Source organism: Aythya ferina (genome assembly GCF_964211825.1).
Source record: "Aythya ferina genome assembly, chromosome: 1".
Classification (NCBI taxonomy): Eukaryota; Metazoa; Chordata; class Aves; order Anseriformes; family Anatidae; genus Aythya; species Aythya ferina.
In genome coordinates this window covers 53,169,822-53,191,610 of record NC_140296.1, presented here as the reverse complement: position 1 = coordinate 53,191,610, position 21,789 = coordinate 53,169,822, and the positions used below count along the sequence as shown (strand labels likewise).

General features: G+C 38.2%; 1 protein-coding gene across 1 annotated transcript in view; it reads right to left on the bottom strand.

Moving 5' to 3' along the window:
* The window catches only part of GPC6 (glypican 6), a gene marked incomplete at its 5' end in the record, with an annotated part of 825,666 nt that extends 821,289 nt beyond the window's left edge, over positions 1 to 4,377 (bottom strand). The window contains one exon of the mRNA XM_084506834.1: positions 4,032 to 4,377. Within this exon, the coding sequence (XP_084362960.1) occupies positions 4,032 to 4,377 (346 nt within the window). The remainder of the gene's footprint in view (positions 1 to 4,031) is intronic.
* Positions 4,378 to 21,789: the final 17,412 nt, after the last annotated feature.

Below are 21,789 nucleotides of genomic sequence, written 5' to 3'. Positions count from 1 at the left end.
TTTTATACTCATGAGACAACTACACATGGTTTCTTTGAATCCCCATTTGTTCACAGAATTCTCAGTGACATCAGTAAAGAAACGGTAAAAGAAAACATTAATTAAGAAGCACTTTGACATGGACATGGTCAGGAGAATTTTCCACTGTTCTTCTGTAAATCTGTCATTACATATTAGAACTACTTAAAGCAAAGAAAAACATTCATATATTGGAATATTTGGCATGGACTAATAGCTCAATTGCATGAGTGACTACTGAGTTTATTTTTATTATTATTATTACCACTTTAGAGCTACAAGCAACTGTGTTATGTTTGCTAGTTTTCTTCAGCCAACACCTCTAAATTATGCCAGTATGAAACCCATTCATCAAAGTACAATTTCAAGTGACTCCTGACCTTCAAAATGAAGGGTTTGCTTCTGCTTTCATTTCAGTTACTTTCACTATAGTGTCTATGTGTTGCCAAAATCTCACCTCATTCATCATCTGCACAGAACAAAGCCCTCTAACTTCTTAAGAACTATTTAGAATTCAACATCTTTATAGAAGAAACACTTCTAGTGTTTCTTTAAATACACTATTAAATACATTATTATTCAACATCTATTAAAAAAAAAAAAAAAAAAAAAAAGGCAACAAAACAAATCCGACAACAGAACAGTTTGAGGTAAGGACATGCTCCACCTTTAACTTTGATGTCTCATACTCCTGGTTTCCCATACAATGCTTACTTAAAGTTACTAAAATCATGGCTGGATTAAAAACAAGTATAGTTAACAGATATGTGATGTGACTTCACTTTTGAATTAACTTTTAGGTGACAGATTTTCCTAGACTGAAACATTTCTATAAAGTCATGAAGAGCTCTGCTCAGAACTCCTGAATATTGGATTACAGTAGCATGAACCTGACAGTTCAATTCTTTTTCAAATGCAGGATGCTCAGTTCTATAATAGGACAGATTTTACAAGGATATCCCAGTGTACGACACAAACTACTGACACCCACCCTGTGACTGATGCTGGTTTTGCACAGAATCAGGCCCACAGCAGCATAATACATACACAACAAACATTCCTCTGTCTACCCCCTCATCATTCACAGGCAAAGTTCCTTTATTGAGGACTTACTTCCTTTGATGACCTGTGTTGTAAACCATCTTTATATGTCATACTCAGTGTAGGTCACAGCACCAGAATTTGGTGATCAGACAAGATGTTAGATGCAAGCAAGCTGGTTACAAATAACTGCTATACAATTTCATTGAACAATTTAGCATTGTTATAAAGGCATAGCAGATGACCATAATTATATCACTACCAACTTCAACACATTTCATTTGTAATAAAATACAGTAGGCAAACCTTGCCTTACAGTGCACAAACAGGTAGCTTTTAAAATCCTATACTTCCACCTTCTCCATTCAGCATTTTATAGTGAATGCTGGTATAAATAATTTTACAAAAATTTATAAACAAGTTTGTTTTTGTTGCTCCTTTCAGCAGAGGGGTACCTAGCCTCTGTGTGTCCATAGCCTCTTTTATTTAAATAGACTGTTGAGCTCTTCGCATGAGTACATCTGTGCTACCACTTCAGTTTATCCAGTTTCAACAGTCCTTGCCAGAAAGTAGCTTTTTAACAAATGACAAATGGAAACATATGACTACTGCTAAATCAAAAGACATCAACCATACTGTGTATTACTATTTTCTATCATATAACCAAGTCATCAATGAAAAGTCTCTTAAAAACACACTTGTTCAGAAATATGAACATAATTAAAGTACTCTGAACTCTTTAAAACATGGGGCCTTTGACAGACTACACTTGTTTCATAACAGTAACAAATTGCTTTTTTAACCAAATCAGCATGGTGGAAAAGGACAGAAAGAAAACAATTACTCTGAAATCTGTATGTTAATTGCTTTAATTAAGCACTTCCAACATTGTGCCTGGTTGCAAATAGGTAGCTTTCACATTAACAAGATCTCATGCTTCACAAGCAGTTATTATAAAACCTCTCAGCACCACAGGAAAAGTGTTCTCTGATACACACCTTCAACAATCTCAATCTTCCAACAACTGAGTAGGTACACACAAACTGTTTTAAAGTTCATACACCTATACACTAACTAACCAAAAGTCAGATAAGCCACAAAGAAAATAAACAACTTGTAATAAGAAGTGCAGAAAACAATAATTCACACCTGCATAAAACATAAAGTATGTGTTCCTTGTAAACCTTAAGAGGAAACTGAAAAGTAATTTTAGATTTAACTATTATTAAATATTTAGCTACCATGAGTCTTTCTGTATTGGTACATGTTAACAAAAACTTGCAAACTGAGTAACCAGGAGAATTTCTTAAAAGTGCATGGCATCTTTGCTTTGAACATTCAAAAAATAAGTAAGACAATAAAACTGGTCTGTGAGCTGAAAGCAACAAGTGTTTAAACAAACTTACTAAAACACTGAAATTCACTGGAATTCATTCTCCTTTAATTATGACAGGGAATATACCCTGACATATATATGACAGGATATACCACCCTGTCTCCAGGCAGATGGAGTAACATTAAGCAAAGGGAAAGAAAGTATGACCACAGGGTCACAAGAGAGATTTCATAAAACTGTGCATATAACAACAAGCAACTTAAGCAGAAGTTTTTAAATAAGAACACAGAAAGACCAGACAATTGGTGAGCCCAAGGGATGAAGGTGCCTGTGGAACAGTAACATGGACAGGCCCCACTCTCTCCCGCTTTGTTCCAACACATGTTAGTAGGTCAGACCTACTTGTCCAAAGGAACCACCAGGGCTATGCAGAGACGGGATCTGTTATGCATTGGCAACATGGAACAAGCTTCCTAACATTTTTGTGAAATACATCTTCACTGTCCTAAGATATTCCACATTTATCATTCCTCTTGAAAAGTGCTAAATTGTGCACAGTAAGTAACTGTGGCTTTATTTCACCTCAGGAAAAATGTACTGCTTCCAACTTTAAAAAGGAAGCAAGCTAACTGAGGAGCATCTAATTCACTGTACTAACAGCAAAATCTAGCAGCAAAGCGTTAGTGGCAAAGCAGAAACCTTTCTTGAGGGCTCAAGCAGTCCAATTTGAGCAGCTCAAGCTCATGCCTTCTCATATTATTTCTCTCTTTTTGTCATGCTCTCCAATTGCTAAAGGATTATCTGCCTCGGACATATTTTCATTCAATCAGTTCCAAAGATGCAATATGGATAAGGGAAAAGCTGGCAAATAAAAATTACAATTGTAATAATAATAAAACACCTTTTGTACGTAGACTGAGGTATAACCTGTTGTAGGCATGTTTCAGCATAAGGAAGAGCTAACTGACAGGCTGCCCGGCGTCTCCGGCTGCGGAGCGGGGGGGGGGAAAGGGGGGGAGATGGTGCGGAGAGGGGGATTTCTCTCCAGCAGCTAATGCTTCTGATCTTTTTGGGCTGCGCCTCCAAGAGGCTGGCCTCGCCCCGTCAGAAAGGGCAGCGGCGGCGGCGGGGGCACGGAGCGGCCGGGGACACAGGAGACAGCCTGCCAGCCTCGGCGGCCCCAGGCAGGGCTGCCTCTCCCCCCTCCTCCTCCCTCACGCCCCGTCCCCGCTGGCAGTGGGCAAAGTTATTGCCCCCTGCACACAACGGCAGCAAGAGCCACTGCGGAACAGCTTTCTGCCTCCAGCAACCCGGCTGCAACTCTCAAGAAGTTTCTGCAGGCGAACAAAATCGCTGCTGAGGCTCACCCGCGTCCTCGTTTTTTTTCCCCCCTTTCTTTCCTTTTTCTTACCCCCACCCCCATAGCTTTTTTTTGATGTTTCATAAACCCATTCATTTCTTTACACGCGCGCGCCCCGCCGGCGAGCACCGGGTGCCCCCGGGAGCCGGCAGAGCCGCTCCACGCCGCGCACGCAGCCGAGCCCCGCATCCGCGGCGAGTGCGCGCAGCCGGCTGCCGGTGACACCCCTCCTTCCACCACCACCACCATCACCCCTCCGCGACCCCAGCCCCTTACCTGCGATCTCCTGGTAGGGCACGCTGGCCAGGCTGAAGCCCTTGGCGCTGTACGCCTGCCGCACCTCGCCGCAGCTCCGCGCTTTGCTGTCGGTCCCCGCGGCCGCGGGCGGCAGCAGCAGCAGGAGCAGGAGCAGCCCCGCCAGGGCGCAGCGCGCAGCCCCCCGCGCCACCGGCATGGCGCGGCGCGCAAGTCCCGCGCAGCGCGCAAGTCCCGCGCCGTCGCCGCGCAGCCACCGCGCCGCCGCCGCGCCCCCCGGTTGAGGGGGCGGCGGCCCGTGAGCCCCCCGGCCGCCGAGGCAAACTTTTGGGAGGCGGGGGGAAGGTGGTCGCGCACACACACTCATGCGCGCACGGTGCGCAGGGAAAGAGGCAGCTTCGTCCCTCCGGCTGCTGGTCCAAATGCAAAAGGGTCTCGCCCCCCGACAAAAAAAAAATAATAATAATAAAAAAAAATTAATGTGGTGGTGGGGAATCTGGCTATAGGTGGTGGAGATTGACACCGCGGGCGCGTTGCTGCGAGCGGAGTCCCGGGTCAGCGGCGGCGCGATCTGCCGCGGAGCTGCGCCTGCCGCCTCTGCGAGGCTGGAGGTGGTGGAGAAGGCAGCCGGCGTGGGGATGGACTGGACAGCGGCTCTGTGCGTGCGTGTGTCTGTGTGTGTGTGTGTGTACATGTGCATGCGTGTGGTGCACTGGGTGCGTGTGCCTGTATTTACAGGATCCGGGGAAACCTCTGCTCCGCGCAGCGCTGGAGCAGCCTCCTGAACCAGGCAGGGCGAAATCCTGGAGGCAAATACAGCGAGGGAGAGACACACACACACACGCACACACACGCGCGCGCACACACACACGCACACACACACACACACACATGCAGAAACGTGCTACACATTGCATATCTGAAATACAGGAGCAGAAAGCAAATCCTGGCGTGGATCGCTGTTTGCTGTCGGAAGGAAGGAAAAGCACCCACATCTCTGAAAACTTCCTCCTCACCACAAATCCAGGCACTCCTGGCCCTAAAATTACAAACTGCCTGCTAGTGAGAAGTCATAAAAGGTACTCATCGACAGTTTTGCTCTCTGTAATGTCAGATTTGGAGTGGGCCTCATAAATACTTTTATTTTCATTAATTATTATTTGTTGCACATGTAAATGCCTAAGATGAAGAGCTATAATGAGGAAGAGCCCATCATCTAAAGGAGAGGGAAGGAAAGCTGTTTCTGTGCAAGAGACAGAGCAGAATGAGGGAGAGACCAAGAAAAAAAAAAAAAAGAAAAGAAAAGAAAAGAAAAAGCAGTCCTTGACCCAGGTAATTTGCACCACCCTAGGAGAGGAGAACAGGGGACAAAGCCATAAATTCTCTCCTGCAAATGAGCACCTGCAAAGAACTGAATGGGGGAAGTGAAGAAAATTCCTGCAAGGTGAATTCAGTCTCTGCTTAAGGAGAAAGAAAAATATTCTGTTCTTAAGTGTTTGATAGTAAAATCCAAAGTTAGAGCTTGAAAGGATTTATTGCAGTGCTTTTTACAAGTGCTGTAGAGAAGTGTGATATTTTGTCAAAAGTATACAGACAGAGATGTCAGGCCCAGGAGGAAGTGAAGCAGGCCAACAGAAGAGATAAAAGACCACAAGCTTTCAGGCACACTTATCAGTGAGAAGCCACACAGCAATGCCATGTCAGTATCATAATTCAAGATGGATTCAAATTAGACCAAAATTATTAGGTACCAATACTACTGTAGTGTCACAGTAACTGCAATATTAGTCTTGGGTCTGGGCCAGTGTATACAGGATGGTCTCACCAGTCATATACTTCCCTAGCCTCCCTTACCATTTTCACTCTCCCACATTGTCATTTCTTACTCTTCCCTCTCCTTTTCTCTACCAACAGAATGATGGTGCTCTGACACTACTTTTGTACCTGCAGAGAAGCAGAATTCACATGTGCTTGCTTTGTCCTTCCTCTTCCTAGCAAAGTTCTTGGATGTGCAGAGCCAAGGGGCCCAGGAAAGCGTGTATGAGCAATGAATTTTGTTAGAAGAGAGTCTTGTAAGCCAGCCAGTGGTAATATCTAGGTTTATCTAGAGTAAGACAGGATAGAAGTCCTCTGTTACCTGCCCGCTGCAAATAATAAGCTGCTTCTGTGTGGTAGTGACACCAGATAAATGAAATGTTAGGCAAGGTTCATAAATTTACTACTATTTGGAGAAGCTTCAGCAGATCTTAAAATACATCCATGTCACCCCAAGATAGGATCAAGAGGGTGTTTGGAATGTTATGTGTACTTCTTTTGGAATGCTCAAACTTTCCTCTGCACTGTGGTCAAAGCAGAGAGTTAGCTTACCACATATGACAGACGCCCCCACAATCCAATCTTTCTCAACACTTCAACCCAGAGAAAAATTATTTGACACAAATTCAAAGATGCACATGAGTAAAATCAGAGCAAACTGGTTCAAAATGCAGAAATCATTGTAGAAGAGAAAAAAAAAAAAAGACATGATTAACTCAGGAGTTGATCTAGTTAATCAATATTTCTTTTCCAATAAAAATGTAAATTTGCTAGAAAGGAGAGCTTATTCACCTCTTTTTTTTTTTTTTTTTTTTCATTTTTTCTTTCAAATACCAGTTGAATTCATACCTTTGATAGTAGTAATTTATATAAGGGAACAATAGTATGAATTAACATGTATATTATATGGAAAACTGCTGTGGGAAACTCAGACTCATTTCCATCCTTGAGTCCTGCCTCTGACATAAATGGTCAAGACATCTGGCTGCATCGCAGTCCTACATGTTAAATGATCACTTGTTCTCCCAAGAGCTCTAATTGAATCTCACGTTTAAACACAGATATTTTTACCACTTCCACAAATCTCCTACTCATCACATGGGAGAATCATTTTGCATTCTCAGTACATATGTAATTAATTTTATACAAAGTGGAAGATCTCCAAAGAAAGCCCAGGTCAGAATGCTCTCCAAGCCAGTGGCTTTAGCAATCCCTTAGAAACATAACACCTCCTATCAGGTATGATAGGCATAAGATAAAATCTCTCATATTTCAGTACCTAGACTATTAGGATATTTCATGTGGTCTCACTATATCTACCCTTTTTCAGCTGTCTGAGCTTACAAAAACACATAACTAGCATGTTGCAAAAGAGGTGAAAACGCCTCTTTAATTTGTTATTTTAGAAGGAGGAACAAGTGACCACTGGTTGCTGATTTAGAAACAATTTAATATATATAAAATGTTAAATAAAGCCTTCTTCCTCCTCCTTGACATGGTGATTAATACCTTCCTGGTTAAAGTGTTCTCCAGCTGAGATGGACTTGATTCTGAGTTGCTGCATATTGGTGAATTCTCAGGCCTCTAAATTGTCTGGCAAATGCCTAGCTTTTCCGACATCAATTTTGGGAAGCAACAAATTCAGTTAATTTGCATAAGCACCAACAGGAAACATTGAGTTTTAGTTAATGGAACATTTTAATCACCAGGGGGTTGCTTTTGCTTATTTTCTATTTCTGTGAAAAAAATAACATAACATAACATAACATAACATAACATAACATAACATAACATAACATAACATTAAAATAATAAATACATATTTTATTTTATTTTTTTTAAATATTTTCCTTGCTTTGCAACCAGACTGAAAATCAATTATTTACTCATGTGGAGATCCCCCACCACCAAACTTGTTCAATGTAGCAACATACATTACTCCTTGAATGAAGATTTTGCAATGCATCTAGTTTTTAAGTTTACCATGACTATGGGCCTTGTTGTTGGTGATGTTTTTTTCCCAAGTTATTCCAAGTACAAAGTGTTCATTCACATCAAGTTCTACTGATTGATTTTTTGTGAACTCTTTCCCACAGTTGTGCCAAAAATGTGGAAGATGAATAATTTTTAACCTTTGTTTCCAAATACTTTTATAACAAATGAATTAAAAGTAATAATTCACACTACATCATAATAAAAATGTCAATGCAAAGTGGAGCAACAGCCAGCATTAATTCCTCCAACCATTGGAACACTCTGCCCCACATGGCTGAGACAGTTTTATAGTGCAGGAATGGAGCTATGAAATCTCCAAACAATCAGGACGAAAATAAATATTGAATTGCTGCATCATTTGCCAAGCAGACATCACCCTGAGCTCTGAACAATTCAAGGACATGGTGGAAAAATATGATTATGAATTTCAAAAATTGTAATGTGTAGTACATAGGAATGAAATTGAGATTGTAAAAGGAAGTTGTACTCATTTTTTCATATTTTTGAGTTATTTCAGTTTGCAAACATGATAAATGATGTTACTTTGAAAGATGCATAGATTTATTTTCAGGTGTTATCAAAAAAATCTTGTTGATGTCATAGGTATTAAGGGGACTGTATAGACAAAAGCATCTTTCATCTGACTTGACAACAAAGCTTTGGCAAATGTCAAAAAGTTCTATAACTCAACTTTACAAACAAACAAACAAACAAACAAAAAAAAAAAGCTGACTTCTGGACTCACTGTTAAATCTATGTGCTCCTTAGACTTGCAGCTTTCATATAACAGACTTCTAGCAAGAAGGTTTCATGGGATGAGGCAATAATCAGTGGGATTCTTAGATGTTCAATAGAATTATTGCTGTTGAAGTGACTCTGGTGTCTTAGTTAATTTCTAAATGAGGAAGACTCATTTAGAATTAGCCTCAGTCTGTGGATAGAAGGCCTTGTAGAACTGTAGCCCTGCATGTGGGAGTGGCAGGACCTTTTCATCATCTTAAGGGGAGATCCAGTCCTGTACAAATATCCAGTTTTTTAGAGTTCAGAGCACCTCCTGGATATTGAGGACCAAGTCACATACACTCCAGGTGGTACCTACATATGCCTCAACAGAGAAATATGAACATGTTCCTTTTTTGCTAAAACTGTGTGTACAAATAACATGAAGAAAATATTCTTATTCTAGGTCTACGGTGTCTACCTCAGGTGGACATGATTATTTAAAAGCCCAGAAATCTGTAACTTTATGGTGATGACATAACACTGTGAATGAAATTAAGCTATGAATTTGTCCCAATAAAACTTTTTGAAATCAAAGACCAATTCAATGAAGGCATACATGACAGTGTGAAAAGGTCCTTTGTACTTTTTTTTTTTTTTTCCATGTTGCATCCAGAGCCTTCATTGATAGTCTTCCTCCACACCTCACAAACTGATTTTACTTATCATTCTGTGTTAGAAGGAGATTTTATTTCCCTTTACACTGTATAGTGTTGTACTGGGTTTGGCTGCGATGTTAACTTTCCCTGCAGCAGCCCATACAGTGCTGTGCTATGCACTTGTAGCTAGAACACCAGCTACACACCATGCTAGTGTTTTCTGCAAAATTAATACAAAATCCAATTCTTTCCAAAAAATAAGCTCTAGAAGCACAGGTGTGAAGAATTCATCTTGCTCTTGAAGTTGTACTCAAAAAATAGAAATGTCAACACAGCTGGTAGATAAGTCCTTTCAGAAAAGGTTTTCAGACTCATGGCCAAGAAAAGAGACCTGCTAAATATACAAAATAATGAAACACAGCTAGCTTTCTTTCCTCTGAAATTTTCAGAGACAGAAGGTAAAAAAATGATCTAAGATTCCATATGCTCAGTTACACATAATATAGGAGGCTTAGGCTCCCATAAAAAAGGTTTATAAGTGGTAATCAGTGATATCATATTAATTATAAGCAGTAGTGTTTGTTCTTGAAATCTGCAGGCTATGCTATTTTGGGCAAATAGCAGCATTTTATTTTAGCTGTTCATTTTATGAAACCTTTTGTGAACAAATTCTAGAAGTTTATGACTCTGTATTATAAATATCATAGTGACTGAATGGGTAGGTGGAAATGCCTGGGCTTTGAAGTAAGAGTACTCAAAGGGTTGACAGAACCATTGCTCCTTTTAGCTGATGAGTACAGCAAATCATTCAGAGCTGTTCATAATATGTTTTTTTTTTTTTTTTTTTTTTTTTAGGTAGTGTCATGTAATCTGCCTATATTTAATATAAATAATGGACCATATGGTGTTCTCTGTTAAACAAAATTCCTACATTTAGTTTTTCTTTAGAAAAGTCCACTTCCAAAAAGGGAAAAAGTTGAGTGATTTTTAATACCATAACTTTTCTTTAAAATAAAATAACAAAACCATCAGTGCACATATAGAGAGAAATTTGGTTCTTACACTCAATTTCACTGAAGTCCAAAACATTTTTAAAGCTTGAATAAACATTGGAAAAATTCCAAAATCCAAGAATTTGTAGATCTTAAACTGACCAACCACTAGCATTTTAAATATTATGTATTGCTTCTTTTTTGTTTTTATGATGCTTTTCTTCTAAGTGACAGTTCTCTACCTCAGGCCAATTTTGACCAGATCTTTCAATAGTAAAAGACATTTTTTCATGAATAAAAATATATACAAATTAACGTTTATTTTCAAATGGATACTTTTATGAATATGCTCTTCTCTAGTTAATCCATGGATAAGATGCAACATCTGTTTGGATTCTTATCTGTGCAAGAAGATTACATTAAAGATTCCTAAAAATTGCTAAGCATCTTTTTATCCCTGTTTTCCTGCACCATCCTATTGTCATTAGAAAGTAACTATTGAAATAAAACAAAACAAAAGCACTTGAAACACAAAGAAAACTAATAATTTCCAAACAGCATTTAGACTATAGATTAATATCTTTTTTACTAATATTATTTAATTTTAAACAGATGCAGAAGTCAGAAATGAATATTCTATACTGAATATCATATCAATATTACAGAGCTGTAAACATTCAGCATGCTATAGATTACCACCAGAAAGTCTAACTAATTTAGATAATAGTCCAGAGTAATGCAAAAGCCAAAAGGTTTCCATTTATGACAATTTGCATTCATATCTTGTCAATTTTGTATTTTCATATTTGTTTTTACGTTCAGTTGAAAATTGAGGCAATGTTATGCAATGGACAGAACATGGACATTATTTCTGGTAGAAAACTACAGTCTGATATGTGCATTAAAACTGTGAATGCAAGGTTTATAGTTTTTAAATTACAATTTCTGAGCAATGTGTTTAAAAGTATGTGATATGTTCTCTGAAAAAAAAAAGATCAAAGGGCTTAATATATTTTGTAAATTACAGCTATAATGATTCCATTTGCAAAAGATGCAATTTGCTGGTCTATTTTCATAATGAATGGGAGTCTAACGAATCACACAACCTTATACATTCAGCAAAAATAGAGGATATGTTAGACTTCAATTGGCATAAGCATTATGATAATAGTTGAGATTTTATTGGTGACTAGATTTCCTTTCATTTCTTGTCACTCTCACCTTATCAGCTTTTCTTGGCTATTTTAGTTTTCTTTACAGAAGGAAAACATCTTTTAGCAATATCACTGAATGAAGTGTGCAGGAGGAGGCTGCTATGGTGCATTCATTCTTGTACACACACAAGTGTTCTGGAAAAGAAAGGTCAAATTCTTAAGTAAAAATAGACAAGAGGACACTCATAAGGATTAAAGAAAAATGCATCTCAGGTAGAGTTGTATCATTTCATTTTCTTTTGCACTTTTAACAGAAAGATGTTGCCAACTCCTTGTCATGGGGTATGCATGGTGTGTACATGTATAATAAATTTATAATTGTATAGAACGTAAAAAAAAATAGTCTTTCTTTTTTTTTTTTCCCCATGGAAGTTGTATACAGATTTCAGTGGGTTTGCAGAGAGATTAGACAAGTTAATGGAAAAGAAAGAAGCTGAGAATAACTAAACAGATAGAGTCAACTTCTGGTTTAGGAATGATTTGAGAAACCAGTTACAGAAGGATGACAGGTTATCTTAATAAATGTATCCTTTTCTGTTATTTTCATTGGCTCCTGCTTTGGACCACAGTCAGAGAAGAAAGCCAGCTAGGTCTATCCTTTGCTTAAACCCAGTCTGGCTATTTGTATGTTACATTCTTTCTTTGCTTCTTTGTTGTTGGGGTGACAGAGCACTGTAAAAGGTTTCCCAGAGAGGTTGTGGAATCTCCTTTTGTAAAGATATTCAAAACTCATCTGGATGTCATCCTGTGATATGTGCTCTAGGTGATCCTGCTCACCAGGGCAGTTGGTCTAGATGATCTCCAGAGGTTCCTTCCAACCTCAACAATTCTGTGATTCTGTGATTCCATGATAATGTAAATGTAGAGAAAAATCTTCTCTCTCTGGGTTTGGAAAAACATACCAGTTTCTAAAGTACATCCAGTGAATTCAAACCTCCATCATGGGGGGATAGAGGTTTGTAGACCCCTCCCCCCCATAAACTTGCATGCTTTGTAAATCCCTCATAAACCTCCAGTTCATCAACCAGATGCTCTTCAAGCATTATAGAGATTGACAAAATCTGACTCTTTTGCACTTCCCATAGCCAGGACTGTTCACAAATTATCATATTCTACAAGATCACTGGCCAGACAAATACAGTATCTTCCTTCAGAAAATATGTTCTCCTTCAAAGGAAAACAAAATCCTTCCCTTGCTTCCTTCTCTTCCATTATGTCCATCAGACTTACTACTGAGTGACATTACATGGGAAGGGATTTTTTTTTCTAGTCCCCGAAGTAGCTTCTAGTTTAATTCAATGTAGCTCATGTTCGTTTGAACTTTATGTACATCAGATGGCAAAACAGCTAATATTTTATTAACAGTGGTGTAAAATTCTGTAGCTGTTTAGCCTCAGGTTACTAAGTTTTACACATTGAATCAAATAAAAGGATCACTCCTCCTAAGGAGATGAAAGCTCAGAGAATCTCTCTTCTATATTCACCCTCCTACTGTTCAGATTGATGCCTGTCTACCTTATGTTCTTATGCAGTAAGTAATAATTCCAAGTTTATGGGGAAAAAAAAAAAAAAGTTTCTCCATGAGTTTCCCCCATTTCCATTTGTGGAATGAAAAATGAAAGGACTGAATTCATTTAACAATACTTGTGTTCAGGTAGTTCTGTTGAATTGCATTTTTGATACAGAAAAATCAAATGTGGCCACTGACCTGTCCCTATTCAATTCCTTTTTGGCCTATGAGGCCTTCTTGCTTCAGCTACAAGAAGCCTCACATTCACAGTCTCTCATCATGATGGAGGATTTCAGCTACCTGTGTGTCTGCTGGAAAAGCTACACAGCAGGATGTAAGCAATCCAGCAGACTCCTAGAGTGTATTGAGGATAATTTCTGGGCCAAAGTATTAGACAAACTAACCAAAGAAGTGTTTCTGGACCTGGTGCTGACTAATGTGGATGAATTCATTAAAGAGGTAAAGATCATAGGCAGTCTGGACTGCAGTGAGCATGCCCTGGTTTAGTTCATGATCTTGAGGAATATGGACCTGCTGAAGAGCAAAGTCAGGACCCTGGGTTTTAGAAAAGTGAACTTCTAGCTGTTTAAAGACCTAGTGGATAAGATCTCCTGGCGTACTGCCCTTAGGGACAGAGGAACTGATCAGAGATGGCACCTCCTTAAGGACACTTTCATAGAACATAAGAACTCACAATCTCCCTGTGAAAGCAAGGAATCCAGGAAACAGATGGCTGTGCCAAGACCCGTTGGTCAAACTGAGGTACAAGAAGGAAATGTACAGGAAGCAGGGAAACATGGCCTGCACAGAGAACAGGGACACTGTTCAGATGGATGAGAAGGGAGAACCGGTAACAACAGATATGGAGAAGGCTGTGTGGTGGTTTTACTCAGGTGGGCAGCCGAGCTCCACCACAACCACTCTCTCACTCCCCCTCTCCTCAAAGAGGAAGGGGGAGAAAATACAACACAGAGAACTCGAGGTTTGAGATAAGAAAGGTTTAATTAAAGGGAAAGGGAATGGGAGGAAAAAACAGAGACAAAAGAAGCAATCAGTCCGCGCGGAAGCACAGAGAGAGGAAAAATTATTCTCTACTTCCCATCAGTGAGCGGTGTTCGGCCACGTCCTGGGAAGCAGGGCCTCAAACGCGTAGTGGTTGTTCAGGAGGAACAGCCCCCTCCCCCACGAGAGCCCCCCCTTTTATTGCTGAGTGTGACATCAGGTGTTATGGAATATCCCTTTGGTTGGTTTAGGTCAGCTGCCCCAGCAATGTCCCCTCCCCATCACTTGCCCACCCCCAGCCTGCTGGCTCTTGGGGGCTTGGAAGGAGTCCTGATGCTGTGCCAGCACTATGCAGCAATAGACACAACACTGGAGTGATATCAGTGCTGTTCCAGCTACGAGTGCAGAGTACAGCACTGTGTGGGCTGCTGCAGGGAAAAGGTGACTCCAGCTCAGACAGACCCAACACAGGCTGAGGTACTCAAAAACTTCTTTGCCTCAGTCTTCACTGGCAGTTAGGCTTCTCAAAATAATGCATTACCTTTAACTCTTTTGTGATAGTTAGGTTTGTATTCAGCCTCCCTTGGTCTTCAAAGAGTAGCTGGCTTTAGATATAAAACAAATATTTTTTTAAATATTTCAGATGCACTCTACCTTGTTTCCAGGATCACAGATTTTAAATGGAGGCATCTTTCTCTCAGATACTATTTCCATTCTCATATGAACTCTTCATCAAGATATTCCAGTATTTATTTTTTTTTTTCTCCAAGAGCTGGGACTTAATATTAGGATTTCAAAAAGTAATAGGAGTGGGAATGACAGTTCATTCATAGAAAGGAAGAAGAAAATATGGGCCACTTTTTTCACTGCAAGTAGTTCTTTGCAGTTTCCTCTGCAGCAACTACAAAATTGTGAATTCCAAAGCAGTTTAAAACACAGTAGAGAAACTGTGGGAACCCAGAAGATAAAGGTGTATGTATTTATATAGGATCCAGTAGTATACCTGATCCTTATGCATGGCTTGCTCCCTTGTGATATCATGCTCCACAGGCATGTAACAATAATATGAGTAATATATGGCCCCACAGGCATGTAACAATACATGTCAGGAGGCCAGCTGCCTGTGGAAGACCTTTTGCCTAACCTGATAAGGAGAAGATAATTGGCTAAAACACTTCTGATGAAGTCTTCAGATTACTTCTTTATGAAGACAGCAAGCCAATACCCTGCCTTCCCTAGAAGAGAAAAGTCAATGAGGTAAAAAAGAGTCACTTTCATCCTCAGATCTTTGAAAATAAGTCTCTCTGTGGAGTCAGAATATCAAGACAGATATCAATTCCTTTAGAGTAAACAGAAGAAATATAAAACATTTTTTCTGTGTTATCTGTGGTTCCAGTGGGAGTTTTATATACAAAGATTGCTTAATATGTAGAAGGTCATTTTTCAAGAAAAAAAAAAAAAATAAAAAAATCCACTTTTAATTCTTACACATCAGTATAGGTGCTTTCAGTAGTGATGAGACCAGATGACTGTCTGAGTTTCCTCCTGCATAATTTTTTCTATGACTCTGTGACCTCAACATGATATGCTATATTTTGGGTGAGAAATAAAGCTATGCAAAGAAAATAAAATATAATCCTTGAAAAAAAACTTGGAGAAGAGTTCCATCTCTCTCTCAATCCTTTGGAATTTGCTTTGCAAAATGGAACAGCAAAGCTGGCTTGGGAGGACAGAAACTTGGAAGTGTTTCTTTGAGATGGAGCAGAGCTGCAACTCTGTGATGCCTATTCCTAAAATGCAGCCTCCTGCATTCTTTTCTTCCTGTACAAGTGGACTCATCACAGCTCATCATCAGTACATCCCCTTTCTGTTTCTTTAATTAGTACTTTCTTATGTATAGCTAAAATGGCTTCCTGGTGCTTGTTTTCTAACTAAAATATGTATAAATCCTATCACAATAAATAATTACAAAATCTACATCTGATAAAACTCACAATTTTACAATGCTTTTGGAAACCTTAGAAATCACAGTTATCTTAATAACAATTTAAATGAGCTTGGTATCCTGGCACATAGAGTGTGCAGATCCTGCTGTAAATCTGTTTTCCCTTTCTCCCAGGCAAGAGCTACAGAAAGAGTCTTTTAATGGTTTTCCTACATCTTGTGCTTGTTTTCAGATGCAAAGCTTAAAAAACAAAGCTAAACCATGAAAATAAAAGAAGTACTACATTACTCTAATCTGGATAGAATTATTGCAATTGATACAAATCACAAATGCTATCTCTGCTTGTACCTTATGCAGATTACATATTTTTAAATGGATACACTAAATGTATTGTCAGTCTAGTCATGTGCAGCAGATTGTATTTAAACACACAGTCTACCCATGTGCAAGGTCCTTTTATTTGGATTTCAGGTTAGATTAACTGGAGTCTCCTGTCTCCAGCTGTTGAAGAATTCCAGAAAACTTGATCCAGACAATGAACTGAAATAACTGATAACATGCAAAAACATACTGTTATGCAATAGAGAGTAACATGAATAAATAAATAAATAAACAAACAGATATAGGATGGACTTACCTAGATATCTAACCAGACAGTAAAATAAAATAAAATGTGTGAAGAAGGAAGTGAAGGGGGAAAAACATAAATAATAATAATAAAAAATCCTGTTATTGCTAGAATTGGCATATTCCTCTTTCTAAGATTATTTAAGATTAATGTTGCAAACATTAATGTTGGAGATATTCAAGGCCTGTCGATGCCTACCTGGGCAGCCTGCTCTAAGGAACCTGCTTTGGCAGAGGGGTTGGACCCAATGATCTTTCGAGGTCCCTTCAAACTCCTACAGTTCTGTGATACTGTGATTCTGTGATTAATCCAAAAGGTAACCTTTGTTTTTGATAGGAAAAAATACCCCAAATACTGAATAATGTCATTATAGAATCAGTCCAAGAGCTTCAAGCTCTGTTTGTCCATATTGTAGCGATTCTTTTCTGTATATTTGCTCAAGGATTTTATCTGAATGCAAGCTAAAAATTTCATGCAATCTTATCAGAAAAGTTTGTGGCAGAACTTTGCTACCTCATATCTGTAATCTGCAAGTCTGAACACTGCTTGAATACTAAACCACACACATCTTGGAAAAAACGCAAGGATTAAGCAGGAAGATGCAAAGCAGAAGAGACTCAATAATTTAAGTCTTAACGCAGGGGACATGTAAGGCACATGCAAATAGTTATCTGAAGAGCACATTTCCATACCCCATATGCAATCCTTCCATTACATGATCCTCTTATTTTTGTCAGTTTGTAATGAAATTACACTGGCATTGTGACATAGTGTGATCATTGGAGTGAAAGAGAACAATACAAATATTGTGCGGTACACATTTGCTGTGGTGCAAAAGAAAGATTTCATTCACTATCTTCATTGCCATCTTGAATTCAGCCCTGTAATACCTTTGCAGAGCTTCTAGGGATAAGTTTAAATGCTCACATAAAAGTGGCAGATGTTTTGAATTTAAAAACTGCAATTTATATAATATTTTCCAAAGTATATGTGAAAAAGAGCATTAACAAGATTAAAAAGAAATCTGATTCCCACTTGCAGGATAGTTTCTGAACATTAAAATAGTATGTTTATTTTTAAAGGTAATTAATACAGTATTGAACTGCAAATAAGCATGTAGGTGTTTTTAGAGAAGTTATACTCATCCAAGACATTTATGCTCAAGTGATAAATTGTTTTTTTGAAAAGAATGACTGTTTATCATGAATTTATGGGGGAGTAGTCATATTTATCATAAACTATTTGATCAAAAAATTAAGAAGAAAATATTGGATCTTTCCCCTGACCATCAATAGCAATGATACCATACCTTGCTTTGAAAGGAGAATTGAATGATAAGCTTATTTATTTAAAATAATGTTGCAGGTATAGAGGTTGCAAACATGTATTCTATGCACAACACATATATATGTTGTATTATGACCTGAATTTAGGCATTTCTTACATAGAGAGATTTATTACCAAATCTATGGCTAATACAGAAGGTGAATTTAGGACAAATACCATTTATCTTCCCTGAAAATACTGGAAAATTACATGCAACTACTGCAAAAAGAAACAAAAGAGTCACAACTGAAAATGTCATTTGTCATCATTAATACCTGTTTAGCTTTTATTTTATTTATTTATTTATTTTTAAAAGAAAAAAAAAAAGGGGGGGGGGGGGTGATTGGCCCCTCAGTTCCACTAGACTGTTTCACAGGTGATAGAGATAACTCTCTGAAGTCTTGATGGGAAATAAACACTGTATTTTATAAATAAACTTTTAATTTCCATCCATATTTCTTCAATGTATTTAAATGTTTCCATAGGATTTATGGTTTATATTTTTTATAAAGTTATGACAAAACTTCTGTATGTATTGCAGAGTCCCCAATTAAAGATACCCCAAGTAAAGGTGACCAGTGTTAATGAGACACTCTCCTGACAGTGACCACTGTAAATATATTCTATTTAGGCCATTAGACCTAAACCAGGGACATATTTATGGAGATGTTAGTTTAGCAACAGGTGAGATATTCTGAAACTAGCAAATCTTGTGCAAAGTATTAGCTCCTGAGAATTTTACAACATAGTTACTTTCCAAAGGGAAATGGAATATTTGAGCTTAGCAGGAAGGATGAAGTTTAAAAAGTCTCTAAATAGAAAGACAGTGACCTCAGCTTACATTACTGTTAACAAAACATTAGTGACATATTCAGTGACCTCATATATTTCCACTTTACCTTATCTTTTTAGCTACTAAAGACATCTTGAAATCTAAAAGGGTATGAATGTTCATGACTATAACTGCTGAGTGAAGCCAGACATTTTTAGCTAAGAGTTCCCAAAGAATATAAAGCTGAAAACTGTTTCTACCTGTGAAACCCTCAATTATCCTGACTGATAATTTGGGAAGGTATAGACGGCACACAATGTATATGGAATTGATAGCCCTCCTGTGGGCTATCCTTCATCATATTAGTGTTTTCTCCTTTCTGATTTTCTTACCTACATTATTTTGTGAATGCCACAAAGTGTTAGGTACAGAGCAAAACTATGCAATATTAACCCACATTAACTAAAGAAAGTGAAGCTAGCTAGGAAGGAAAAAAAATGACAAAACGGACTGGTTTGAATTCACCCAAGACACCATTTCTCACTAGAGAGTACACTGATGGAATGAAATGTTGACAGAGTAATAACAATATTCTTTTTAACATTATAAAAACTAGAATGAATATTCACAGCAAGTGATCAAAACCTTGGATAATAGGAGGAAAATGGTGAAAAAATATGTTTATTCCACAACAATACTACTAATAAATGAATAAATAATTTTATTTACCAGGACTTTACAGAAAACAAGGAAGGAAATGATCTTATCTTAAAAAAAATAATAATACTTAGAGTAAATATTCTCTTGATTCAACCTCTAGCATCCTTGTAATAAAAATGTTCCTTTAACACATTCAATGATAGAGTATGCTTTTATCATCTCAATCTCTCTGTGAAGTCTGAGCAAAAGTATTCTGTGGGTGGTAGAATAATGTCATTTGAGTCACAGCATAATTCTCCAGATGCTGGAAAAGGAGAGAGTTTTACTGATAAATATTTACCTATTTAAAGAAGCCAACAGGAGTGCATAATATTTAATCATATCGATTTTATCACTTACCTGAGAGTGTTTAATGCATTGAATTCCAGCTTCCAAAGCATTTAGAATTCCAATACAGGAATAAATTTCAAAGATTATATACCATATATGTGATACAGCATGTAAATTTTAAATGATATAATTTTCCTGCTTTTTCCATTTTTCAAAGGACTTGTAAGTCTTCTCCTGATCTTCATTTAAACAAACAAACACACGTTACGCTATGTATACTGTCCTGTATCTACTTATTTTATTAGGTGGAAAAAAACACAAACCCTAAGACATTATGTATAAGGGAAATGGAAGTATACTGAATGTATGTTAACACAAGTTTTCAGGTCCCTAATAAAATGAATGGACTTAATACAGTTGCAAGACATCAGTTTTTAAACATTGGTATCAGCTCTTGTGTTTCTAACCTTGTTGGGTAATTTACTACAATGCTTGATCCAGTCATTTAAAAACATATCCTATGCAAAGTCTTACTAAATTTTACCTGGTGCAGTGGAGATGTTTTACTGTGAGGGTGGTCCAAAACCAGAACAGACTTCCTGATTAGGTGGTTGATGCTCCATGCCTGTCAGTGTTCAACAGGTATTTGGATAATGCCCTTAATAATGTTCTTTAACTTTTGGTTTACCCTGAAATAGTCATGCAGTTTGATTCAAGGTCCCTTCCAATTGAACTATTCTAATTCTAATTTTGGAGCTTTTGACCTTAAGATGTCATATGGCTCAATTAGAACATCTGCTTTTATTTATTCCATCATTGAATATAAGTTCCATTAGTTTCAGCTGTTATCAACAGCTAGCTCAAACTACCTGTTGAAAGGCCAGCCCAGAAACATATGTATTCATCAGGAAATTATGAAAAACAAGACTGAGTATTTAATAAAGTTGTTTGTGTATCCATGCAGGACAGAATCCTTTCAGATCAATACAGAAAATGGTTTTCTATTCAGTCCTTGCACTTAAGAAGAAATTTCCTTTTCTTACCTTATCAACAATGACATGTAAAATAACAGCCTTGTTCCCTTGCTGCTTCCAGAAATCAAGGGTAGAATATTGAAGACATCGTGTCACCCTATACTACAGAGGACAGGCAAGTTCTTTAGGGATCTTTGATGGATTGAGGACTGGCCACAGGGTTTTGGTTATAATTAGAGATATACTATCATATTAAAAATTAATTAATTAATTAATATTGCTTGTTATCTACAATTTCTAGTACTTAGTTTGTAGTTGCACAGAATTTTTAACATTCTCAGTCATACAGGCTTTTCAGTCACCTTGACAGACCTTCTGCAGGTCAGATCAAATTCTTATCAATAAGTGTGTGATAGAACCATGAACTAGACTCAGGCTTTGTGTAAAGAACATGAGTCAGTCAGTACTCAGAGGAAGAAAATGACAGTGGGTGCATCCTTGGCCACAGGGGAGATCATGGATTTTGCTATCCAACAGAAGTTCTGGTCTGTCTGACATGGGTCTTCCTGACGCCTGATTTTACAGACAGTGCTCCCTGTGCTGTTGCACTTCCCTGTTCCAGGACAGATGTCACCAACTCCTGGCAACCTAGCACCTGTGTATTAATAACACTGACGGGTTAAGCTGACCTGGCAGTGGGTGTTCTTCATACCTCCTTGGTGACTCAGTATTTAGGTCTTGATAATAATGTTCTTTACCATGCTGAAAATGGGGTGATGGCCTGGGATGGGGGGAAGAAAGGGACAAGAGTTTACATTAATAGCTCACTTACATATTATGGATATTTGCCTTACTGTTGGTTACACTAACCATAATGCCAGGAGTCAGGAGCAGGAGTTACCAATCACACACTGGTATAGAGATATGTCCCAAAACAGTGAGCTAGATATTTTTCTGATCCTCCCTCTCTTCCTTCCTCCCTCCTTCCCTCCCTCCCTCCCTTCCTATTTTTCCTTCCTGTGCAATGACAGATTTGAATCATCAGGTCAGCCTCAGACTCTGCTTTCTGAGACCACACTTTTTCAGGGTGTATTCTTGGAGACTGAGATTGCTTATTTCATAAAATTTTGGGTTGAAACATTTGATCAGTGCAACAAAAACAATGAAGAGACTATTCACTCTTCTGATCCAGTCTGGCATGATAAAAAATTAACTCAGACCTTGCTGTGTTTCATTC